Genomic DNA, 23,243 nt, shown 5'->3' with positions numbered 1-23,243 from the left:
ATATCATGAGCATTATTGTTGTCAGGCATTCTGTTTGAACCTTTACGGTCATTCTGCAAGTCCATTAACTTACATATGATGTCACGAACTGTATATGATAGAATTATTCATAGAGTAACTGGTCTGATAGTGGAGGGTGCTTGGGATCAAGAAAAAACTGATGTTATTGATTGTTTGAAAAACAGTGCCAAACCCATTTGGTTAGCTGGAGATGGCCAGTACGATTCTCCCGGCTTTTCAGCCAAATATTTACTGTATTCACTAATGGATATAAATACAGGCCGCATAGCTCATTTGGAACTTGTTCAGAGAGTGATGGTGAAAGGTGATCTTGAAAGGGCTGCGTGTGAAATCGTGATGAGGAAGATTGTACAGGAAGAAAATTGTAATATAAAAATCTTCCTTTCCGATAGACACAAAGGAGTAAGGTATTTACTGAGAATGCAGTATCCTGATATATAAGATGAATCTGATGTTTGGCACATATCAAAAAGTCTAATGAAAAAGATGAAAGCTCTCGATAAAAATCATCCAGAAGTTCAAGCGTGGAAGGCCAGTATAAATAATCATTTATGGTGGGCAGCACAAACATGTAATGGAAACAGTTCTGTGTTAATCGATAAATTTACATCAATTTTGCACCATGTAAAAAATGAGCATAAGTGGTTAGAAAATGGTGAATGGAAGTCCTGTGATCACAATACATTAACAGAGGAGGAAGAGAGAAAGAAAATTTGGATTAAAGGAAATTCAAATTCATATGAAGCCTTGAAGAAAATAGTTTTAGACAAATCTTTTTTAAAAGATGTGGAACATATAAAACACTACATTCACACCGGAAGCCTAGAAAGTTATCACAACCTTCGTTTGAAATACGCTCCTAAAAGAGTTCATTTCTCGTACAGAGGCTTAAAGCTCAGGTCAGTGATTGCTGCATTGGACTATAATTGGAACATCAATAAATTGAAAGCTGGTATCAAAACTCAGTACTCAAAATCAACAGGAGCCTGGGTGATAAAACAGAAATATGAGGCGTCAGGCGATGGATGGAAGAAGGCAATAATGAACAAAATAAATCTCTTGCAAACTAACTATAGTTGAGCCTGACCTGAAGATCAATCAATGGATCTGTCACTGCCTAAAAACATTGCTCCAATACCTCGACCTTCCAATGACGACCTAATCAAGAAGCACTTCTCACGATTTCACTCACAACAATAAATGAGGTACTGTACTTCATGTCAAAATAATACATTATCTATATTTATCTTACAAACAAGCTTAGGAAACTCTTACATAATTCTACTGTTTTAATTTAATTTTTTCATTTACAGCTTGAAGCCCACATAGGTGCCATCGGTTTCTGGAAATGTGTTCCTTATGGTGTTGACAACACATGATGGTATGACAACTCTGTTCTTTTTACCAATCACAGTCCATGAATTTACCCACAAAGTGAACTGTTTGTAACAAATAAAATGCCAAGTTATATTTGATGGATTTAAAGCTGTCAGTAAACGTTTCCTTCCTATGTTCTTTGTTTTTAAGCTCATGTTATGCCTTGTCATTGTCAATACTTCAAGGTCTAAAATGAGCCTTGTAAGCAAGGGATTTCTTGTTATACACATAAATTTCTCAGATTTCACTGCTTTTACATTGTCTAATTCACAACAGCATACACTTTCTTTATCCATATCCATGATGGTACACTCATTACATTTACACCAAATTCGCATGCCGGCATGGCCTGCAGTGTTTAGCATATCCATGTCAAGATCGCTATCTGAATGGACATCAGAAAACGTCGTTCGTTCTGGCTCATACTGATACGGACGAATGATATTTACATCCATTATAAATAAAAATAAGCCCACTAACACTGGCAACAGAAGAACACGGCAGTAGCAGATGGAGTGCGGGAAAAGACTGCGCGAGTATACTCCCAGCGTCAAGGCTGCCAGGTAGTCTCTACAGCGCAATGACGTCACGACCAGTTACTACTTCTGCACATAACTTGGGAATGGTTGGACATAGAGGCACCGGATTAACGGCATTGTTATTACATTCCCATAATACATATTTAACAATGAATAATGAAATATGTGTTTTTGTGTTGTGTTCTCCTTTAAGTAAAATTTACACGGGGTGTTGGCGAACAGGTTAAGTGAATAGGCCGAAAGAAATGAAATATTGACAGAGTACCAAGGGGGATTTAGAAAAAAAGAAAAGAACAGTGGATAATATAATGATAGTAAAGACAGTCTAGAAGTAAGGTGTACGTGGCAGCAATCGATTTTGAAAAAGCATTTGATAAGGTGAATAGAGAGGCTCTATTGGAGAAATTGGGTAGGTTGGGGGTTTCGGAAAAGATGATGAAGGCATTGGAGGGAATATATTGTACCGGATCTTGTCCGTGTGCCTAAGGCCTAGCTCAACGGAGAGACGCGTGGTTTGTCAGAAAAAAGGAAAATGGGTTTCAAAATTCTATCCAAAGTAAATATATGCACCAAAAAGGACAGGTCTAAGAAATACATAGTATTTAAATGAGAAACTTGGGTTAAAGATCACACAAAAATTTTAATTATGAAAAACGCATGAGAAAATTACGTCAACGTACAAACTTTACAAGAATATACACAAATATAACACGGTATCACAAAGTGTGACCCTTCGATGTGAGTATAAGACTCAAAGTGACAGTCCTTATAAGTGGTGAATCAGCTGACTCAATATGCCTGTTCAGATTTATGTTAATTGAATTTGATCCGCAAGTGACGTAAAGCCTTAAGAAAGTTATATAAAGAAAACGCATGTAAACAAGATACCATTTGTATTGTAATGCCCAAATATTTACATGAATAAAAACCGAATACATCGGTAAACATAAATACACAATGCAGTCTTGGGACTGACGGCACTAACCCCCAACAACACAGAAGCTAAATACGGACGGCCCGTATGCAAATGAGAAGTCAGAACTTCCACCCCGGCAAAATAGCCCATGCTGTCTCCCATAAGTTAATACAACGCTGACTGCACACCATGACAACATCACAAAACAAACATACACTTCAATATCACAGATATCTGAAAAGGAAATACATGTAAATATACACTTAAATAACAATTGGCGCGTTCCTCAGTCATCTCCAGGATGTCCGACTGTGTGCTGGCACGCCCCCTCGGTGTGTCTCTGTAGTAACCAAAACAAGGTCTCAGCTGGAAAGCATAAATGAATGGCGAATGTGAAAGTGATCAGCTGTCAGAAGCTCCCCTGTGCTTTGGGACACGTTAACGGGACCTACCTGGGTTCATCTGGCCGCACATTGCTGCCAGCCTTCCCTTGTACTTTAATGCCGTACAAACCAACTTCCATGGCTGCTAAATAACCTCCCCTTCCTGCTCACATGCAGAAGCAAATTACAATGAAGAAATTTTCCTCGGCAATTACCCCTTCCGGTAATACCAGCCATCATTTGGGCTCCTTATTTCATGTCTTCTTATTAGCACTCACGGCCAACACAAAATCTCTATCAGCGCTCTCGACTTTCCCAACAACAGTATGCCGGTTCACAACTTGGCCATATCATGGCTTTTCACCTCGTTGCCACGCAACTCAATATCTGTATCTCCGCGGCAGTGCAAATATAACATGGCGCATCCTAGCCATCTAAATATATCCCTACCAATCACATCTCATATCCCTAGCTACGGTTCGGTTCCTCGCTTAATCGTATAGAAGATCTTGCTACAACGGTGGTAAATAGTTCACTACACTCTGCTCGAAGTTCCAGCTGTAAAAACATGCAACCTTCCTATCCTTAACTATCTCTTGTTCTGGCTTCATTCCCTGCACAACATCTGAGGTCATAGCACCCCCACACATTAAAATGATCATGACTTTGGTATAATCTTGCTCCAGCAACACGGTGCCATCGGAATATTGTAAACAAACCCGATAGCTGACTAAACTACCGTTCCCTTTAACCAGTGATAAACAAAATTAAGTATAATATAAAGAAATGGATTGTCAGCCCCAAGTACTAATTAATTGATGAAGAAAAATTATATATGCGTAAGGCATCAAAGTAAAGCAAACTAATCATACATATTTACAAATTAACTTAATATAAGATAGGGCACAATCCGAACGATCTTACTTAGCGTGCAAAAAAAAAATGTGGATCAAACTCAACCAACTTCTGCTTCATTGCTTTCGGCTCGATAGCCGGGACTCGTGTCTCGTCTAGCCCATCATATTGCTGGAGGCGTCTGGTCTGGAATGATGGTCTTCAATCCCCGGGACGATCTGGATCATGTTCTGGGTTTTTGTTCTTGCACTAACACAGGAAGTTCTTCTTTGTTGAACATAGATAACAGGTACAGCTGACTGGAACACGAACACAGTGATATAATTAGCCTATTATGCACTGATCATTACAAGATCGTTATACTCGGTCTCACATAATGGACTGGCTATAACTCGTAGTGCTCACGTTAATTAGAGACATTCGATTATAGTTTAGTTTATGAAGGCAATAATTTATGCGCAAACCGCACTTGAATTCCCTTAACACGGCTTCCCTTATGTCTCCACCTATCACTGATTCTCGGATGAGCTCCTAACACTCTATTAATTAATGTCACAGTTTATTAATTAATTAATTAACAAATCACAGTCTAATTTCTGCATGAATGGATCATATCTATGATGCTTATATAAATGTTCATCTTGAGTTGTTGCACGAAAGCACGCGGTCTTATATTATGAGGACAGTTCGCGCGGCACATTGGATATCACACAATGGAAAGTACAATCACGGCGCCACTGATCACTTCAACAGACAATGACAAGTAGCTACAGCAGACTGGCCTGAGGTTCGTGGCTCTGTACTCTTCTCAAATCAGGCTTGGGACGCCTCACCTATAAGTGCCGTTAGGTTCGTTTGAAACTTCTTTGTAGTATCACCGTTGCCTCTTTAACCGCTGCTTCGTTTGAATTTCATGATGCTTAAATTATTCGCATGATATCGAGGTGATATTTTATCAAAATCGTAAATTACCAGCGTGCAGCATCTGGTCAGGTCGGCATTAACTATTGCTCCTGATTAATAAAAAGAGTAGAACAAATGACATTCTATCGGTCCTGGACCTCTCATATTTCCGTGCGCAAGGTTGGTAGTCTCTCTTCTACGTCACTGCTGTCGAAGCTCTCTGTCACATCACCGCTATATTTTCTGTTTAACTAGCCTGGTTCAAAAGTTTGAACTTAACGTTCTCGGAGACGTTGGTCAACCACACCTATCTTGTACCGTTAGCATGTACCTGCGTAGGCGGCACACCCTAACTCACACAATGCAAGTCTTACCCAGTCTCTCTTCACTTTTCAGGATGATGGAAACTGATGAATAAAATGAAATATACTGTAGATCCCATTGCTCTTACGGTAGGTATATTAATTGAACCGTGACCAGGTGATATGGTTCAATAGAGGATGGTCAAGTTTTGTGTAAAATTGGTAGACGATAGATTGAGCAGACCCTTAGAGTCTAAGGTGGGTTTAAAGCAAGGGTGCAAATTATCGCCAATATTGTTTATTTTATTTATTAACGATATCTTGGATGGGCATGGGGCTAGCAACTGGGCCGTGCCAGTAATTAATGGGTTGGAGGTACCGGGATTGAAATTTGCTGATGATGTGATATTGATGACTCTAATTTAAGGGGGTTGCAGAAAGTTTTAAATGCAGTGTCGGTTTTTGAGAAGAAATGGGACTTGAGAATTAATGGGAATAAATCTAAAATGTTAGTAACCCAGGTAAACAAAGGAAGAGGGGAAGTCGGGAAATGGGTCCTGCAGGGAGAAAGGTTGAAACAAGGAAGAAAGTTGGAATATTTAGGAGTCATTATTAACAGTAAAGGAACTTGGAATGATCAGATTAGTAGGGCGAAAGGCAGAGGTTTGGCAGCCCTAGCCTCAGTCAAAAACTTGCTAGCTAAATATCCGGGTATCAGTTTGTAACCGTACGTATGTACGATCCCCGAATTTTTAGGTTAGGAAATTTTCGTGTATAGTTTGTAATGTTAAAATCATGTAATTTTGTTTATTGAGAATGTAAAAACATAATATTATAAGAAGAATGTGTAGTTAGGGAATATTGCATATGTGCATCATTATATTTTGTATAAATTTCCGTTTGGGTAAGAGTCTGTAAATATGGCCTAGCCGTAAGGATTGTGCAACTGCGAAAACTGCGACTATATCGGGAAGGACGGTTGGAGTCTGTTGAATGTGTTGCAACAAAGTGGCTTGGAAACACGGGGTACGGCAGGTGGTATAGGCTGAAGAATTGGAGTGGATCAATGTGGATATACGTAAGTGGACGTTCGATGTCACATCAGACGCACAATAGCCAATACGAGGGCTTTGTTTTAAGCGAGATTGGGTTGACTGAGTGACGCGTGAAGATATGCCTGTGAGAGCGTTGCTGCCAATAAGCTTTTCTGGACGCTTTAACCACGTGTAGCAAGCCTATATAAGCATGTACGCGTGTGCGGCAAGTCATTCTAATTCTGATTCCGATTCTGACTCTGATTCTGATTGTGTTTCTGTCTCTGATTCTGTGTGTTTCTCACTTGGACCGGCGTGTGGGAGCTACTTTGCGTATATTCCTAGGCAATGTTGTATTGTTTTTGAGTATCGTTTTCGGAGTGAGTACGCTATATGTCGCTGATGCTAATGAGTTTCTGGTGGCTGTTAGGTCAAAGACGCTACTTAAGTGTTTATTTGTAACTCCAACTCTGTATAATAGTTGGACTACAATTCTTCTACGAGATTATGTACAGTGGATGTGGTGATGCGTACAGAATCAAGATTTGGTAGTGGATGTGTGGTTGTGCACAGAGCTAATTCTTGGTCGAGGAAATCGTCGGCCGAGTATCCAGTTTCAGTTGCAGAAACCTGAGGAGTTGCACTAACCTGTGCGGCAGTCGGGAAGGACTCAAGACGTTGATGAAGAAGTGTGTAAATAAGGTTTGGGATGCTCTTCGTAAAGAAGGTTGCATCCGTACGTAGAGAAAGTTGTCGTACTTTTCTTTACCAGATTATGGTTTTTCTTCTGTAACAGTAGAGGGTGTAGTGGGACTCTTACCTGGAGGTATGTTAAGAAACGTATATATTGTACCGGTTACGACCTGTACATGCATATTTTTTGAGAGTTAATTGTATTTAATCATCACGCGTATTACTCCGTGCAAGCCTGGTTTGTTTACATTCAGCGGGACAAGCGAGCAAGCTGAGGACAGCTGTATGTGTGACGTAGCTGCAGGGGCTAGTTCGATCACCCGCCTGTCATGCCACGTGCAGTTGGCCTGAATTCATATGTTCTAGATTCAAGCGTCACACCTTCCCGAACCTTCGACGGAGAAAAAATTTAAAACTCTTATAAGAATTATTTTAGCGACTTGAGCAACATGCCATTTTAAAGGGAATCACATGAACGTCGCAATGCTTGAATTTCAAGAAAATCCGTTGAGGGATTCAGGAGATAACCAGCTTCACGGCATATGTGACGTAGATGTCCCCAAACTGAATATAAGGAGGGCTCAATATAGCCTGATATCTCAGTCAGTCAGTGACAGTCGAGTAGTCAGCGTGGCTCTACTCGTTGCCATAATCGTCGGAGGCTATCTTCGTGTGATTATAGTCTCACTGAGGAACTCTGAATTTCCTCGAAGTCTTTATTTACGAGTGTTGAGGAAAGAATTCTTCTAAGTCTTTATAAATGGGACTTGTAATATTTACGAGTGTTGAGGAACGAATTCTTCTGAGTCTTTATAAATGGGACTTGTAATATTTATGAGTGTTGAGGAACTCTGAATTCTTCTAAGTCTTTATAAATGGGACTTGTAATATTTACGAGTGTTGAGGAACGAATTCTTCTAAGTCTTTATAAGTGGGACTTGTAATATTTACCAGTGATGGACTCTAAATTTTCTCCAGTAATTATTCAGAGACTTGTAATATTTACCAGTGATGGACTCTAAAATTTCTCCAGTGCTTTTTCAAAGACTTGCGATATTTACGAGTAATGAACTCTAACATTATTAAAAATTTTCATGAGCATAGACTTGTGATTTTCGCCAGTGATTATTCAAAGACTTGTAATATTCACGATTGATGAACTCTAAATTTATTCGAAGTTTTCAGGAGCATAGACTTGTGATTTTTGCCAGTTATTACGTAAAGACTTGTAATTTTTGCCATTGATGAACTACAACATTATTGAAAGTCTTCAGAAGTGTTAAAGAGTGAATTCTTGAAAGTCTTTATGAACATTGACTAGTGATTTTACTAGTGGTGAGAAAACTAATTATTCAAGGTTTTCATGAACTTTGACTTATAAATTCTACAAGTGATGAAGAACACATTTTCGGAGTTTTGTGGACATTGATTCTATCAACCTCATTGTACTTGGGTAATGTGTATACCTGCAACATCGTCAGGAACCATTGGAGGTCAGCCCGAGCATCGGGAATTTGAGGCGTATTCCATGCAACCAACCTGGATGGTCCGTCCGCATCTTGACGGAGTACTTGGGCATCTTCTGGAACGTGTTCCAGCCGGTGTGCCCTGGTGAGCTGGAGACCCGGGCCATTTAAAGGACAATGTGGAAGACAACCCCTATCTATCACAAGGTGATGTGCAATTTAATATGCATTATATGAATAAACTCTTATCAAATCAGATTCAAACTTTTCTTGTAGATAGGACCCTGCCTCCTGTACCAATCCCTAGCTAATATTCATCCAGTTTAGCCCTGAGAACTATTCCATGCTTACGTTGAAAATAAATCTTAAAATCGGGCTCATTTACTGGTACTATATAGTATCAATAATTTTATTGATGGTTTGTAGTGTGTACATTTGCTTTTGTAAATGACAAACGAGTAGGCCTCATCAAGTAATGATTTGGTTGTTGTTAGTAGTGTGTATATTTACCTTTGTAAACGAAAAACGAGTAGGTCTCGTCAAGTAATGATTTGGTTGTTGTTAGTAGTGTGTATATTTGCCTTTGTAAATGACAAACGAGTAGGTCTCGCCAAGTAATGATTTGGTTGTTGTTAGTAGTGTGTATATTTGCCTTCGTAAACGACAAACGAGTAGGTTAGGCATAGATATCAAGGATAATGAGAGTTGTTACTTGTAAACGAGTAGGTCTCGTGAAGTAATGATTAATGTTGGTCGTAGTTGTTTGTACGTTGCCTTTGTGGACGGCAATCAGGAGGGGGTCTCTTTAAGTGATGATTATTGTGGTATTTATTATATTTTTGTTTATTATTTTGGGAGTAAAGTCCTGGTATCAAACTTGCAGTAAATCTTTTTATCAGTGGAGTGAGGATGAACCTAGCATGCGACCTACATCTAATTTCAGGGGTAAACAGGTAAGGTTATAAAGTAAGTCTGGAGCTTCGTCAGTCTGATGACCGTCGCCTTGGGAGAGGGAGTTACTCATTGCTCTACATAGTTATATATTCCTGTAATTGTTTTACAGGTGGCGCCCATTGTCTTGGTATTTATACTTACTTCACTCACCGTTTATTCATTTCATGTTTTCAACAGCTTGCAGATGATTATTTTGTTATATATGTATTTTTTATTATATTTTGGAGGTTACAAGTTATAAAACCTTGAGGTTAGTGTTAAGATTGATGATTTTCGGTAGGGTATTGTATGGCGCGGAAGTATGGGGGTTGGATGAGAAAAGAGGTGAATTAAGACAAATTATTAGTAATTTCGGTAAGATGGTGATGTGGCTGCCGCTGTGCACAGCTAATGCAAGGGCAGAATTAATGTGTGGGGAGGATTTGGAATCTGAGTGTGTGAAAAGAATAGTTAGATATTGGATGAATTTAAAAAGACAGGAAATGGGGAGGGTATTACAAGCCGCATATGAACAACAATGGAAGAGCATGTATAAGGGAGGCTGGCTAGAAAAAATTAAGGGATGTTTGGAGATGATAGGTTTGGGGTACACGTGGGAAGAGGTGTGGACGAAGACAGAAGCTAGAGGGTTGAAGGTGCTGTCAAGGATGATTAAAGATATGTATAGGCAGAAATTATTGGCTGAAAGTAGAGTAAGAAGTTCTCTTAGTGTTTTTAATAAAGTAGAAGAAGTAACGGGGATAAATATTAGATATGTTGAGAGGTTAAACAGGAGAGGGTTGATATGGTGGCCAATGGAGCTTCATAAAAATAAGGGATGGTTAAAAGGTAGAGATAAGTCGGTATGTATACTTTGTGGGGCAGAGAACAACGATTTTCACTTATTAGGTAATTGTGAAGAAACAAGTAAGATCAGAAATAGTCTATTGAGTGCCAAACATTGGAAAATGTTAGAAATAGGGGACGAGCAGAGTATTATAACGTGGATTATTAAGGAATGGGAAGATGGAGGAGAATTGAACAGGTATTTAAGTGTGGTTAAAAATGCATGTGTGTGAAAAATGGAAGAAGGAGATTCATAGGGCGATGGTTGTGAGTATAGCTTGGAGGGAATAAGGGGGTATGTGTTTGGAATGGGGACGGGTGTTTATAATGTTTATGGGGGTCTTGTTTAACAGTATCTAGTGGTTTGAGTTTGTTAGGTAATTTCAGCAGTAAGTGAAGTGCTGGTGATGTGTACATAGTGAAGAATGTAGAATGCGAGCCTGGAGTTGAAGTAAGACCGAGTGACAGTGATGGGCATTCAGATTGCGAAGTAATTGCATAAGTAAATTATATGGTATGTGCGAAATTTAGAGGCCTTACCGATTGCGAGATTGCAAGACAGTATGCGATTGTTGTCATTTGGTGTACTTTAAATCCAGGGTAAGTGGGTTAAGGAACAAGGAATGCAAAGTAAGCAACTGTGTATACAAGGACTGGAGCTGAATCTGTTGTAATGTAAGCGTTTTTTTTGCAGAACTATCTGTTGTGACAGTCATGTGGTGAATGCAACACCAGGGTAGGGCTAAATTAATTGTTTTTTAGGTAGATTTTTGTTTATTATTATTATTATTATTATTATTATTATTATTATTATTATTATTATTATTATTATTATTATTATTATTATTATTATTAATAGGATTATTGCTTGGTGAACATGTATCTGAGCTGGAAGCCTGTTATGTTCATTAATAAATACTAATACTAATATTTGCATAAAGACAATGTGGACCTTGTGGAGTGATACAAAATGTTTATGCATACGTTACTCTTTCAATGGAAGGAATTTTAGTTCATTTCATTTTTTTTTTTGAAAAATGAGTCTTCCTAAAATGAGGGTGCAGGCATTATTCCAAGGCGGGGATTATTCGGGTAAATATGGTATATGTGTTATAAAAATGAGGAAAACCTGTTGTAAGTTTCCAAAATACAATTTACACAATTAAAACATGTTTAAAAATGGTACGAGAAAAATGAGTAATGTTGGTGCAATCTTACATTGAAATCCTTAAAACATTTTTAAAATAGCCAAACTGTCCTTATTACCGGGCGAGTTGGCCGTGCGCGTAGAGGCGCGCGGCTGTGAGCTTGCATCCGGGAGATAGTAGGTTCGAATCCCACTATCGGCAGCCCTGAAAATGGTTTTCCGTGGTTTCCCATTTTCACACCAGGCAAATGCTGGGGCTGTACCTTAATTAAGGCCACGGCCACTTCCTTCCAACTCCTAGGCCTTTCCTATCCCATCGTCGCCATAAGACCTATCTGTGTCGGTGCGACGTAAAGCCCCTAGCAAAAAAAAAACTGTCCTTATTTACGTAAACGATAAGAAAGTCTATGGCTTTATGGCCTTGAGGTACAAAATCAAAAAGAACGGAATCTGGTCAAAGGCAACCCAATTTGAAGCCATAGAATGGTTACAGAGATCCTTAAATGGCTTAATCAATAAAAAACGACATTAAATATTTTTTTAGAAAGTTTATAGTAGGCCTATTACCATAGAGTATACAGCTGTTGTAATTAGAATTTTAGACACTTTGTAAAATAAAGTATTGATTAGGTGGAAAACTCTCATCCTTCATACATGTATGCAACTTTGCAGTATACGAAAGCAGCACGAGGGATGGATATTGCTATATCTGGAATGAAACAGAAGGAAAAGAGGTGCTAATAAAATTCGCAGTGCACTTTTCAAGTATTTGAAAACAGTTGATGATCGTATCAAGCTACAAACAATCTCCCTAAATTGTGACAGCTGTCCCGGTTGAAACTGTAACAAGCAGATATTGGCCACTTTCCTTCAAGAGTCTCAGAATGTGAAAACTGTAAAACTGAGATATTTATTACCGGGTCATACCTATATGCCTGTAGACTCCATACACTCAACCACTGATACATTCTTGAAGAAAAAATTTGTATGGGCCTCCTGTCAATGGGCAACAGTGGTTTCCTTGGTAAGGAGTAATCCTCATCCGTATATCATTCATGAACTCCACCATCCAGGTTTTGAGGACTGGAAGAAGGTGTCATCAATGATTCCTAATGTAAAAGAAGAAAACAAAGCTCTGAGGATCTCAGGCATAAAATCATGCTTTTTTACTAAGGGATCTCACAGCATATCTGTACAATACGACTACAAAGGTGAATACAACACGTCATCAGTCAGCCTAACTACAGCAAGCCGTCAAAGAGGACAAAATGCTGCATCAACAAAACAACCAAACCAAGCAGACAAGATTTATGATCATCCTATTCCAGTGTCGGAAAAGAAGTATCAAGATCTGGCTAGATTTTGCACTAAAAAAAAAAAAAAAATACTTACAATGTTCCAGAACGAGTATTTAAACCTTACTTACGACTTCATGCTTCTAGGTGCAATACTTCGGAAGATATTCCTTATTACCACAAACAAATGAGGACTGATAAAAATGTTCCTTTCTAAATATTGTACTGTAATCTGTGTTACGTCTGCTTTCATTTTCTTATTGTAGTGTAGTAAGTCATTTTTTCTATTGTATTTCATCTACATTTCTTAATACAATCATTTAAGAAACTCTCATGTTTTTCTCACATTCCTTCAAACCAATCCCTCAAAAATATTCTAAGCCCTACAAAAGCTATCGTAAGAGGTCCACTTTGTTAAACAATACACTCGACAACAACCTGCAAACAATCGTAAGCGATATTTATAACTTCAGAATAAGTTCCTTTTTGTTACATTGAATAAATACATAACCTAATATGACAATAAGGTGAAAAATTCATTTCTGGATTAGAATGAAAATCGAAACTGCCTAAACTGTAAGTATTCAACTTGCTAATTGTTTCTGTCATCTCCTGTAAAATTTGTAGTTTGGTGCTTGCAATACTTTGCCTTTTTTTGTGTGTGTGGTTTTTTTTTTTTTCATGTCTGACATTTTTGTTGTACTAAAATTGGCCTAAGGTACTGAGCATTTTAAAAAGAGAGTTCATGCTTCTAGGTGCAATACTTCGGAAGATATTACTTTTTTATAACTTCAGAATAAGTTCCTTTTTGCTACGATTGAATAAATACATAACCTAATATGACAATAAGGTGAAAAATTCATTTCTGGATTAGAATGAAAATCGAAACTGCCTAAACTGTAAGTATTCAACTTGCTAATTGTTTCTGTCATCTCCTGTAAAATTTGTAGTTTGGTGCTTGCAATACTTTGCCTTTTTTTGTGTGTGTGGTTTTTTTTTTTTTCATGTCTGACATTTTTGTTGTACTAAAATTGGCCTAAGGTACTGAGCATTTTAAAAAGAGAGTTCATGCTTCTAGGTGCAATACTTCGGAAGATATTACTTTTTTATAACTTCAGAATAAGTTCCTTTTTGCTACGATTGAATAAATACATAACCTAATATGACAATAAGGTGAAAAATTAAGAAAACTATTTTGAGAAAAATGCAATTACAGCTTTCACTAATTTTCTTATCTATTGTACGAAGTTTTCATGACATCATGTGGCAAATACTTAAACTGCTATGTAACTTACTTTGTTAAGAAGAGGCATAGGTAACGCAAGAACTTAAAACACAGAAATGCAGTGTTTTACACCACAGATATTTTTGTTCAGTTCTGCTGTGAAATTTCCATTTCAGACTTTGGATCCCTTTCTGCAGAACAGGTCACATGTATAATCTGATTGGTTGTACATACCACAAACTGCTTTTACGGTTTTTGGAGACATTGAATGGCCAGAATTTTTTTCCTGGAGGAGTTCTCTAACATGCAGGTAAATCTACCGACATAAGATTGGTAGATTGAACTGGGATCGAACCTGCTAACTCATATTCAGGAGGCCAAGGCTCCTATTTGTCTAACCCACTCAGCTCAGTTTAGAAGAACAAACACAATATATATAAGCAGTCACTTTCTTCTTCTTTCCCAAAATTATTCTCTGTTGTGATTTGTGTGTTTCAGCCACTAGTATATTCACGGTATACCAAGCAGCATCTCAAGAAGGCTGGGTTTTCATCATGTACCGTGCCATTGATAGTCTGCCAGGCTGGAGAGCAGCCTTCTACTTCAGCACAATGATTTTCTTCTTAGCCTGGCTGGTAAAGAATGTTTTCATTGCTGTCATCACAGAGACCTTCAATGAGATTAGGGTGCAGTTCCAGCAGATGTGGGGGTTACGGGGACACATTACGAACAGCTCAGCCTCTCAGGTTAGAACTGAAATATTTATTACTGTACTAGCGACTATTTTAAAAACAGTGTTAGTATATAATTGAAACAACTAAAAGAAGGGCTCTCTGCTGTGGAAGTTGGAGAGCTATCATCAGAGGAACAAACAAGCCAGATGGCTGGTACACTATTGATGGATGGATTACAAAATGGATAATCTAAGTAGTGTAATAAGGGCTAAGCTTAACCTCTATCCTGAGTTTTGTGGATTTAAATTACTATTCAGTATTTTTATCTTCTGTAGTTTACAGGTAGCTTATAGCTTATGAGAGAGGTTTTATTTATTTGTTTATTTATTTATTTATCAGTGGTGAAGTTAGGGCTCGTCGCTCTCTTGTTCACTTAACCACATAAATTACCAGATGCTAAAAGAAATGTAAATATTCTGTTATGAAGCAAAATATGATGATCGTCATCATTGACAAACCCCAGTTGGTAGGGTGTGATGTACAAAACCCCTCAATTTCTCTCTGTTCATGGACAGTTGTTCTTTCACGACCATCTTCCAGTCTCGTCCTTCATAATCCACATCCTTCTTTGTTAAATCAGTCCATTTTTCTCTAGATCTGCCTACTTTTTTTGTTTTATTCTTTACCCCACTAACAAATAGATTTGGTGAACATAAGAAGGAGAGAAAGGAAACAAAGCTCAACGAACAAAAGGAATCTGAAACTTAACAGTAAAAAGAAGGAGGAAAAACAGTACAGCCATGTAAATTGGATGTTTCTACAGCATTCTCAGTCCTCACGCTGATGATCGGGCCTGTCCTCATGATAACGTCACAGGGGGCATGTATATAAAGTCATAGTGCGCACAGTTTGAAAAATAGCTAAGTTATCTAACCTAACCTCATGGGCTTAACCTCATGCTAACTAACCGGTTGCCCTTCCCTATTTTTTTGGAAAAAGTCTGGCCGACTTTAGAGGCTGAGCCTGGATGTAGGCTTAACCTCACGCTAGGTAAGTGCATGGGTTTAACCTCATGCTAACCTAACAGACTGCCCTTCCTTACACCAGGCTTCCGATCCTTACACCAGCTTGTAGGCTTGGAGGAGCTATGGCTATATGTGTAGGCTTAACGTAACATAGCTATGAGTGCTGGATTAACATCGCCTAACCTACACCAAGGCTTCTGGCGGAGCATTGTAACAATGAGGGGTAAAAATGACTTTTGATGTTAAAAAGTGTTGAATGATACTTTAAATGACTTTTAGAGTATAAAATATGTTGGGAGTGAAAACAACCCTTAACTTAAAAATTCAATATCTTCAAGCGTTAGGTGCAAAAGATTGATTTTTAGATTAAAATTTATCAAAAATTATCCTCTAACCACTGATATAGATCAACTTATCCCTGAACGTTTATTTCCAAAGTTTTGGGTAAAAATAACTTGTGGCATTTAAAAAGTATTGGAGGATATTTTAAATGATGTTTAGAATAAGAAATAGTTTAGGGGTGTAAACAACACTTATATTGAAAATTTAATAATTCCTAAACTAATCCTAGAAAATTTTTTAGTTTAAAATTTATAAAAAATTTCCCGTAACTGGTGATATAGATCAACTCACCCCCGACTGTTTCTTTTCAAAGCTTAGAGGTAAAAGTGACTTTTCACTTTTAAAAAGTGTCGGAAGATACTTTCAATAACATTTAGAGTAAAAATAAGGTTGGGGGTGAAAACAAAACTTAAAAATTTAATCAATCAATTAATCACCACTGATCTGCATTTAGGGCAATCGCCCAGGTGGCAGATTCCCTATATCTGTTGTTTACGTAGTCTTTTCTTAAATATTTCCAAAGAATTTGGTAATTAATTAAACATCTCCCTTGGTAAATTATTCCAATCCATAACTCCTCTTCCTTTAAACGAATATTTGTCCCAAGTTGTCCTCTTGAGTTCTAACTTTATATTGTGGTATTCCTACTTTTAAGAACACTTCTCAAAATTATTCGTGTACTAATGTCATCCCACGTCATCTCTCCACTAACAGCTTGGAACATACCACTTAATATAAATATATAAATATAAATACTAATATAAATGGTCACTATGGGAATCAACATCTGCATCACATACCACTTAGTCGAGCAGCTCGTCTCCTTTCTCCCAAGTCATCCCAGCCCCAACTTTGCAACATTTATGTAATGCTACTCTTTTGTTGGAAATCACCCAGAAACTTTTCCAGTTCTCGAATCAAATAATCCTGGAGAGGGTCCCATACACTGGAACCATATTCTAGTTGGGGTCTTACCAGAGACTCTCTCTTTTACTTCCTTACTACAACATTGAATACCCTAATAACTATGTGCAGAGATTTGTACCCTTTATTTACAATACCAATTATGTTATTATGCCAATGAAGGCTTTCCTTATATTAACACCTAGGTGATCCACATAAAGAAGTTTCACCTCATCAATGCAGTAATTAAAACTGAGAGGACTTTTCCTATTAGTGAAACTCATAACCTGTCTTTTAACCCCGTTTATTATGATACCATTGTCGGCTGTCCATTTCACGACATTGTCAAGGTCTTTTTTGCAGTGGCTCACAATCTCATAACTTATTTATTACTCTATGCAGTATAACATCATTCACAAAAAGCCTTATCACCGAGCTCGATAGCTGCAGTCGCTTAAGTGCGGCCAGTATCCAGTATTTGGGAGATAGTAGGTTCGAACCCCACTGTCGGCAGCCCTGAAAATGGTTTTCCGTGGTTTCCCATTTTCACACCAGGCAAATGCTGGGGCTGTACCTTAATTAAGGCCACGGCCACCTCCTTCCCACTCCTAGCCCTTCCCTGTCCCATCATCGCCATAAGACCTATCTGTGTTGGTGCGACGTAAAGCAACTAGGAAAAAAAAAAGCCTGATCTGTGATTCCAATTCTTTACTCATATCACCTGCTCTAATTCTCTGAGTTCTGTTATCTAGAAATATAGCCACCCATTCAGTCACTCTTTTGTCTAGTCCAGTTGTACTCATTTTTGCCAGTAGTCTCCCATGATCTACCCTGTAAAATGCCTTGGATAAGTCAATCGCGACTCAGTTCATTTCACCTCCCGAATGGAATCCTACAAGTTGAACTTCAGTGGAATAACCTTTTCTAAACCCAAGCTGCCTTCTATTGAACCAGTTATTAATTTTGCAAACATATCTAATATATCAGAAACAATGCTTTCACAAAGCTTACATGTAACACATGTTGACACAAGTGTGATAAACTGATATAACTTGAAAACAATATTCTCTCACCCATGGGTAAATAATGCAAGTTTTGAGTTTGAATTATTATTATTACTACTACTACTACTAATTGTAATGTATGGCTATGAAGTGTTTACATCCATTTAGTATTAGTATTATCATTTACGTCATATGTACAGACGATACAATGGGATTATATGTGAGGTTATGTCATGAAACATGCTGTACATATATATAAGTTTAGTTAATGTAAGAACCTGTAATTAATAGTATATCATTTATTATTACCTGTATATATGATTTGTAATGCACTACAGTATTGTGAAACACACTGTAACTTCCACAAGGGCATTAGGTAGGTGAGAACTATGGAGAATATTCTTTACATTATATCTGGGCTTTAAGCACTCTTCTAGAAGCACATATATAAGGAGGTGGTCTTGATGGTGGAAAGGAGTTACTGTTTAGTAAGAGTCGTGGTTTAACTGGAGTTATACTTGTGACCTCGTGTTGTGCTTAGTGCTTAGGCGGACATGCTTGTAAGCAGTCAGCAGTCAGTTGTTTTAAGGTTGTAATCTCTATGTGGCATGTACTTAGTTATGGGTAGTTGTTAAAAATGGTGGTTTGTTGATGTTTCCAATGTGAGTGTTTCGTCTGTGACAGCAGTTAGTTAGGTTATATGTGTGATTAATGTGAAAATAAGTTCTAAACAAATAAGTCTACCAACTGACAGCATTTTGTGTGCATCTTTGTGGATACATCAATGTCAAACAGGCTAGCCTTCAATTTTCAGCTTTATGTTTATCACCCTTTGTTTTATACATATGGACTACTATAGCAACTCTCCATTTTTTCATTCATTCCTTCATGCAAACAGTAAAAAATAAGTACTTCAGATATTGTACTACATCCCAACCCATTGTCGTTAGTATATCCCGAGAAACCTTATCAATTCCAGCTGCTTTTCTAGTTTTCAACCTTTTTATATTATTGTAAATTTCTTCGTTATTGTAGGTAAATTTTAATACTTCGTTAGTATTTGTTACCTCTTCTATCTGGACATTTCCCTTGTAATTCACAATCATTACATATTGCTTACTGAATACTTCTGTCTTCTGTAGATCCTCACATACACACTCCCCTTGTTCATTAATGATTCCTGTAATGTCCTTCTTGGAATCTGTTTCTACTTTAAAGTACCTATACATACCCTTCAATTTTTCACTAATATTTGTATGACTACCAATAATGCTTGCTATCATGTTATTCTTAGCTGAGTTCTTCACTAGGCTCAATTTCCTAGTAAGTTCCTTCAATTTCTCCTTACTTCCAAAACCAACTCTATTTTTTCCGATTTGCATCTCCTTTATAGGCTCTTTACTTCCCTGTTATAATGTAGTGGGCCTTTGCCATTTCTTACCACTTACAAAGGTACATGCCTGTTTTCACATTCCTCAACAGTTCCTTTAAAACCATCACACATTCTGGTTACATTTTTATTTACCATTTTCCACTGATCGTAAATACTTTTTCAAAACCTGTCCATACTGGGCGAGTGGCTGTGTGGTTAGGGCAGCGCAGCTGTGAGCTTGAATCCAGGAGATAGTGGTTTCAAACCTCACTGATGGCAGGCCTGAAGATGGTTTTCCGTGGCTTCCCATTTTCACACCAGGCAAATGCTGGGGATGTCTTAATAAAGGCCACGGCCGCTTCCTTCTCACTCCTAGTCCTTTCCTATCCCATCGTCGCGTCGAGCGACGTAGAGCAAATTGAAAAAAATAAAACTCGCTCATGCCTGACTTATCAACCATATGGTACTGCTTAATAGTTGTACTTTTACTGCTCCTTTCTATCACATTTATTTTTAACTACAGCAAAAACAGCTTCATGATCACTAACACCATCTATTGCTTCAGCTTATCTATAAAGCTCATCTGGTTTTACCGCCTCCACGTCCAGCATATTCTTCCCTCTAGTTGCTTCCATCACTTTCTGAATGAACTGTCCTTCCCATATTATCATATTAACTTATTTGCCATTTGTTGGTCATGCTTCCTGTCGTTCGCATTACCTTCCCAATTCATCATCATCATCATCATTTTTCCTTATCCAGCTCCTACTGGGAGGGGGTATTTATGGCACTTCTCAATCTACCTCTTTCCTTCCACCATCCTCTTTCACGACCTTGTCCCAGTCTAAATTTCGTCGTCTTATGCTGCTCTTCACTGATTCAATCCACCTTGTTCTAGGTCTTTCTCTTGCTCTCTTGCCCTCGCACTTTTCTTCCAGCATCTGTCTTGGAATTCTATTGTCCTATCCTCTTTACATGTCCAAACCATGTTAGTTTATTCTTTTCAACCCTCTCATTTAGCTTTCCTATTCCAACTTTCTTCCTAACATCTTCATTTCTCACTCTGTCTTTTGTTGTCTTTCCTATTAGGAATTTTATCTCACTGGCTTGAATTCTACACTCTTGTCTGGTAGTCAAATTCCAAGTCTCAGCTGCATAGGTCAGTATGGGTACATATACGTTTTGTACACATTATCTCTTTACTTTTCCTTGGTACTTCTTTGCTCCAAACAAGTTTTCTTACACTTTGATAGAATTCATTACTCTACTACTTCGTTGCTGGGCTTAACCCGATCTACTGCGCATCACCTGCTTCTTCGACTGTGACAGAGATGAGTTATTTATAAGGTTCAACCTATTCAATACTAATTACGTGTTGTATAGATGTTATTCACAACATTTATTAAACATGGGACCGGTTTTGACATTTAAATGACATCATCAGCCAAAAAACAAATCACAAACAAATGAGCAAGGACATATTATTTAAAACTGGTGTAGTCACACATTGAAATATGTACATTAAAAGTCTTTATACGTCCAGTTTTAATTAATATGTCCTTGCTCATTTGTTTGTGATTTGTTTTCTGGCTGATGATGACGTTTAAATGTCGAAACCGGTCCCATGTTAAATAAATGTTGTGAATAACATCTATACAACATGTAATTTGTATTGAATAGGTTGAACCTTATAAATAACTCATCTCTGTGATCTCAGTTCAATACGGAAACAACAATGAAATTCATATCTTTGAATTGCGTAAGTGACTCCGCACCTTGGTTAAGTTAGGGGCCTCACACCTTGGCTAATTACCTTCCCAACTGCTAATTACCTTCCCATTTCACATTTGGTAAATTGAGATCACCTGCTACAATCACATTTTCTTCTGTATAATTTTCTGTATAGCTGATTCTTATCAATAATTCTGAATCAACATCTGCATTACCTTTTCTAGTTCTGCACACTGCTAATATGTCAAGTTGCCTATTATCTTTAGAAATGAGCCTTACACCTAGAATTTCATATTTGTTATCTTTAAATTTTTCATAGCTACTATTCTTCTTTCACCAGAATGAATACTCCCCCTCCTACCATTCCTATCCTGTCTCTACAATAAACACACCAGTTCCATGAGAAATTTCTGCATCCATTTTATCATCTAAACCGTTAGATTCAGAAAACTGATTTATACCTTAAAATTTATCAATAATTGTCCTCTAACTGTTGATATAGATCAACGTACTGCTGACTTACATTTCAATTTTTTTCTTTTGTTGGTAAAAATAAATAATGCACAAGGTAACTATTAAAAGAACTACATTCAAGATGGATAAAACAATTCCTTCTTAAAACTTGGTGAGTCAAAATTAATAAGATTCAGACAGTAATAATAACGAGTGCTAACATTCGTTAAGTATCACCTGCTTTACGGAGGATCACTTGCTTCTAACCCGATCTACTGTGCATCACCTGCTTCTAACCCGATCTACTGTGCATCACCTGCTTCTTGACCTCGCACCTTGGTTAAGTTAGGGGCCTCACACCTTGGCTAAGTTTATGGGCTTAACGTCACACCTTCTAAGTGCAGAGCTCACACTATGGCTAAGAGCGGGGCCTCACACACTGGCTAAGAGTGGGTCTTTACACTCTGGCTAAAAGTGGGGCCTTAATCTCACACCTTGGCTATGTTTAAGGGCTTAACCTCACACTTTGGCTAAGAGTGGGGCTTCACATCCTGGCTAAGAGCAAGGGCTCACACTTTGGCTAAAAGCGTGGCCTCACACCCAGGCTAAGAGTGGGCTAAGTTTAGGGGTTTAACCTCACACCTTGACTGAGATTGGGGCCTCACACTGTGGCTAAAAGTGCAGGTTTAACATCACACCCTCGCTAAGACTGCAGGTTCAACCTCACTCTAACCATGCGTTAAACTAACCTAACCTAATGCTGGGCTTGGTGTCTGGCTTAATATAACAGGACAATATTGTTGATATACATTCATTATATGAGACTAACTGAACTACATGCTAGTGTGCATGGGCTTAATTTAGCAGTTTCATCTTCTTAACCAGCTGATCTTAGTGGCATTTACTTTGCTTGCAACCAGGCTGTGTGGTTCAGATGGTTCAGGTGCTGGCCCTCCAACTTAGCATGTTCAATCTTAGCTCAGTCAGGTAGTGGACAGATATGACGGGCTCTTATTTGAGCACGTAAAAGAACTCTTGCAGGACTAAATAGAAACAGCATACTCAGAGTAGCTAGGCACTTTTCCGGCAAGGGATAATGAGCAGGGGCTCGTGAGCAGTGGCTAATGAGCAAGGGATAATATAATGACCAGTTGCTAATGAGCAAGGCTAAAGCATAAGAGGGATAGTGGGCGAGAGCTAAAGGGTTAATAAGCACATTCTAAAGGGCTAATGAGCAGGTGATAAAGGCTAATGAGTAGAGATGGGAATTTGCCTATTTGCCTATTTTATTCCTGTGATCAGAAACATAGGTTTTTGAGATATAAATTCGTTTTAGGGTCCTTTCAGCTATTTTTCGTTGGTTTTATTGTGCCTATAAATGCCTATTTCAGGAGTTTGTGCCTATTTGGAGTATAATTGTCTATTTGATGCCTTTTGACTGTATTTAAAAAAAGACGATTTTCTTCCAGTCAGCTAGTATGCCTGACAGAATTATCTTCTCTTTCCTCAATATCTGTTTAACCCATGAACAATAATGGGGATTTTCAGAAGTCACCAGAAATAGTTTTAGGGAAATTTCCATCAGGAGAAACAAAGAACAATTTGACCTCGAAGCCTTCAACCCACCAACCTCCTAAGACATATGCGAGAACCAGTCAATGCCGAACTGTGTTGCACAACCCATATGCCTTGTACCTTCCTTTCGATGCGAACTGTTGTGCGCATGCGCTTTACGTTCAAAACGTGTTGTGATTTATTGTGAAGTGGAAGAATAAGAAGAAGTGTGCTTGCGGCAATGCTCAAA

General features: G+C 38.1%; 1 protein-coding gene across 2 annotated transcripts in view; it reads left to right on the top strand.

The window, feature by feature from the left end:
• The window catches only part of na (sodium leak channel non-selective protein na), a 711,066-nt gene that overhangs the window by 151,689 nt on the left and 536,134 nt on the right, over positions 1–23,243 (top strand). For both annotated transcript variants that reach the window (XM_067148870.2, XM_067148869.2), the window contains exon 7: positions 14,434–14,681. In XM_067148870.2, coding sequence (XP_067004971.1) covers positions 14,434–14,681 — 248 coding nt within the window. The remainder of the gene's footprint in view (positions 1–14,433; positions 14,682–23,243) is intronic.

The sequence above is a fragment of the Anabrus simplex genome, chromosome 1 (genome assembly GCF_040414725.1).
Source record: "Anabrus simplex isolate iqAnaSimp1 chromosome 1, ASM4041472v1, whole genome shotgun sequence".
Taxonomy (NCBI): Eukaryota; Metazoa; Arthropoda; class Insecta; order Orthoptera; family Tettigoniidae; genus Anabrus; species Anabrus simplex.
Note: the sequence above shows the minus strand (reverse complement) of the source record. Positions and strands in the feature narration are given on the sequence as shown.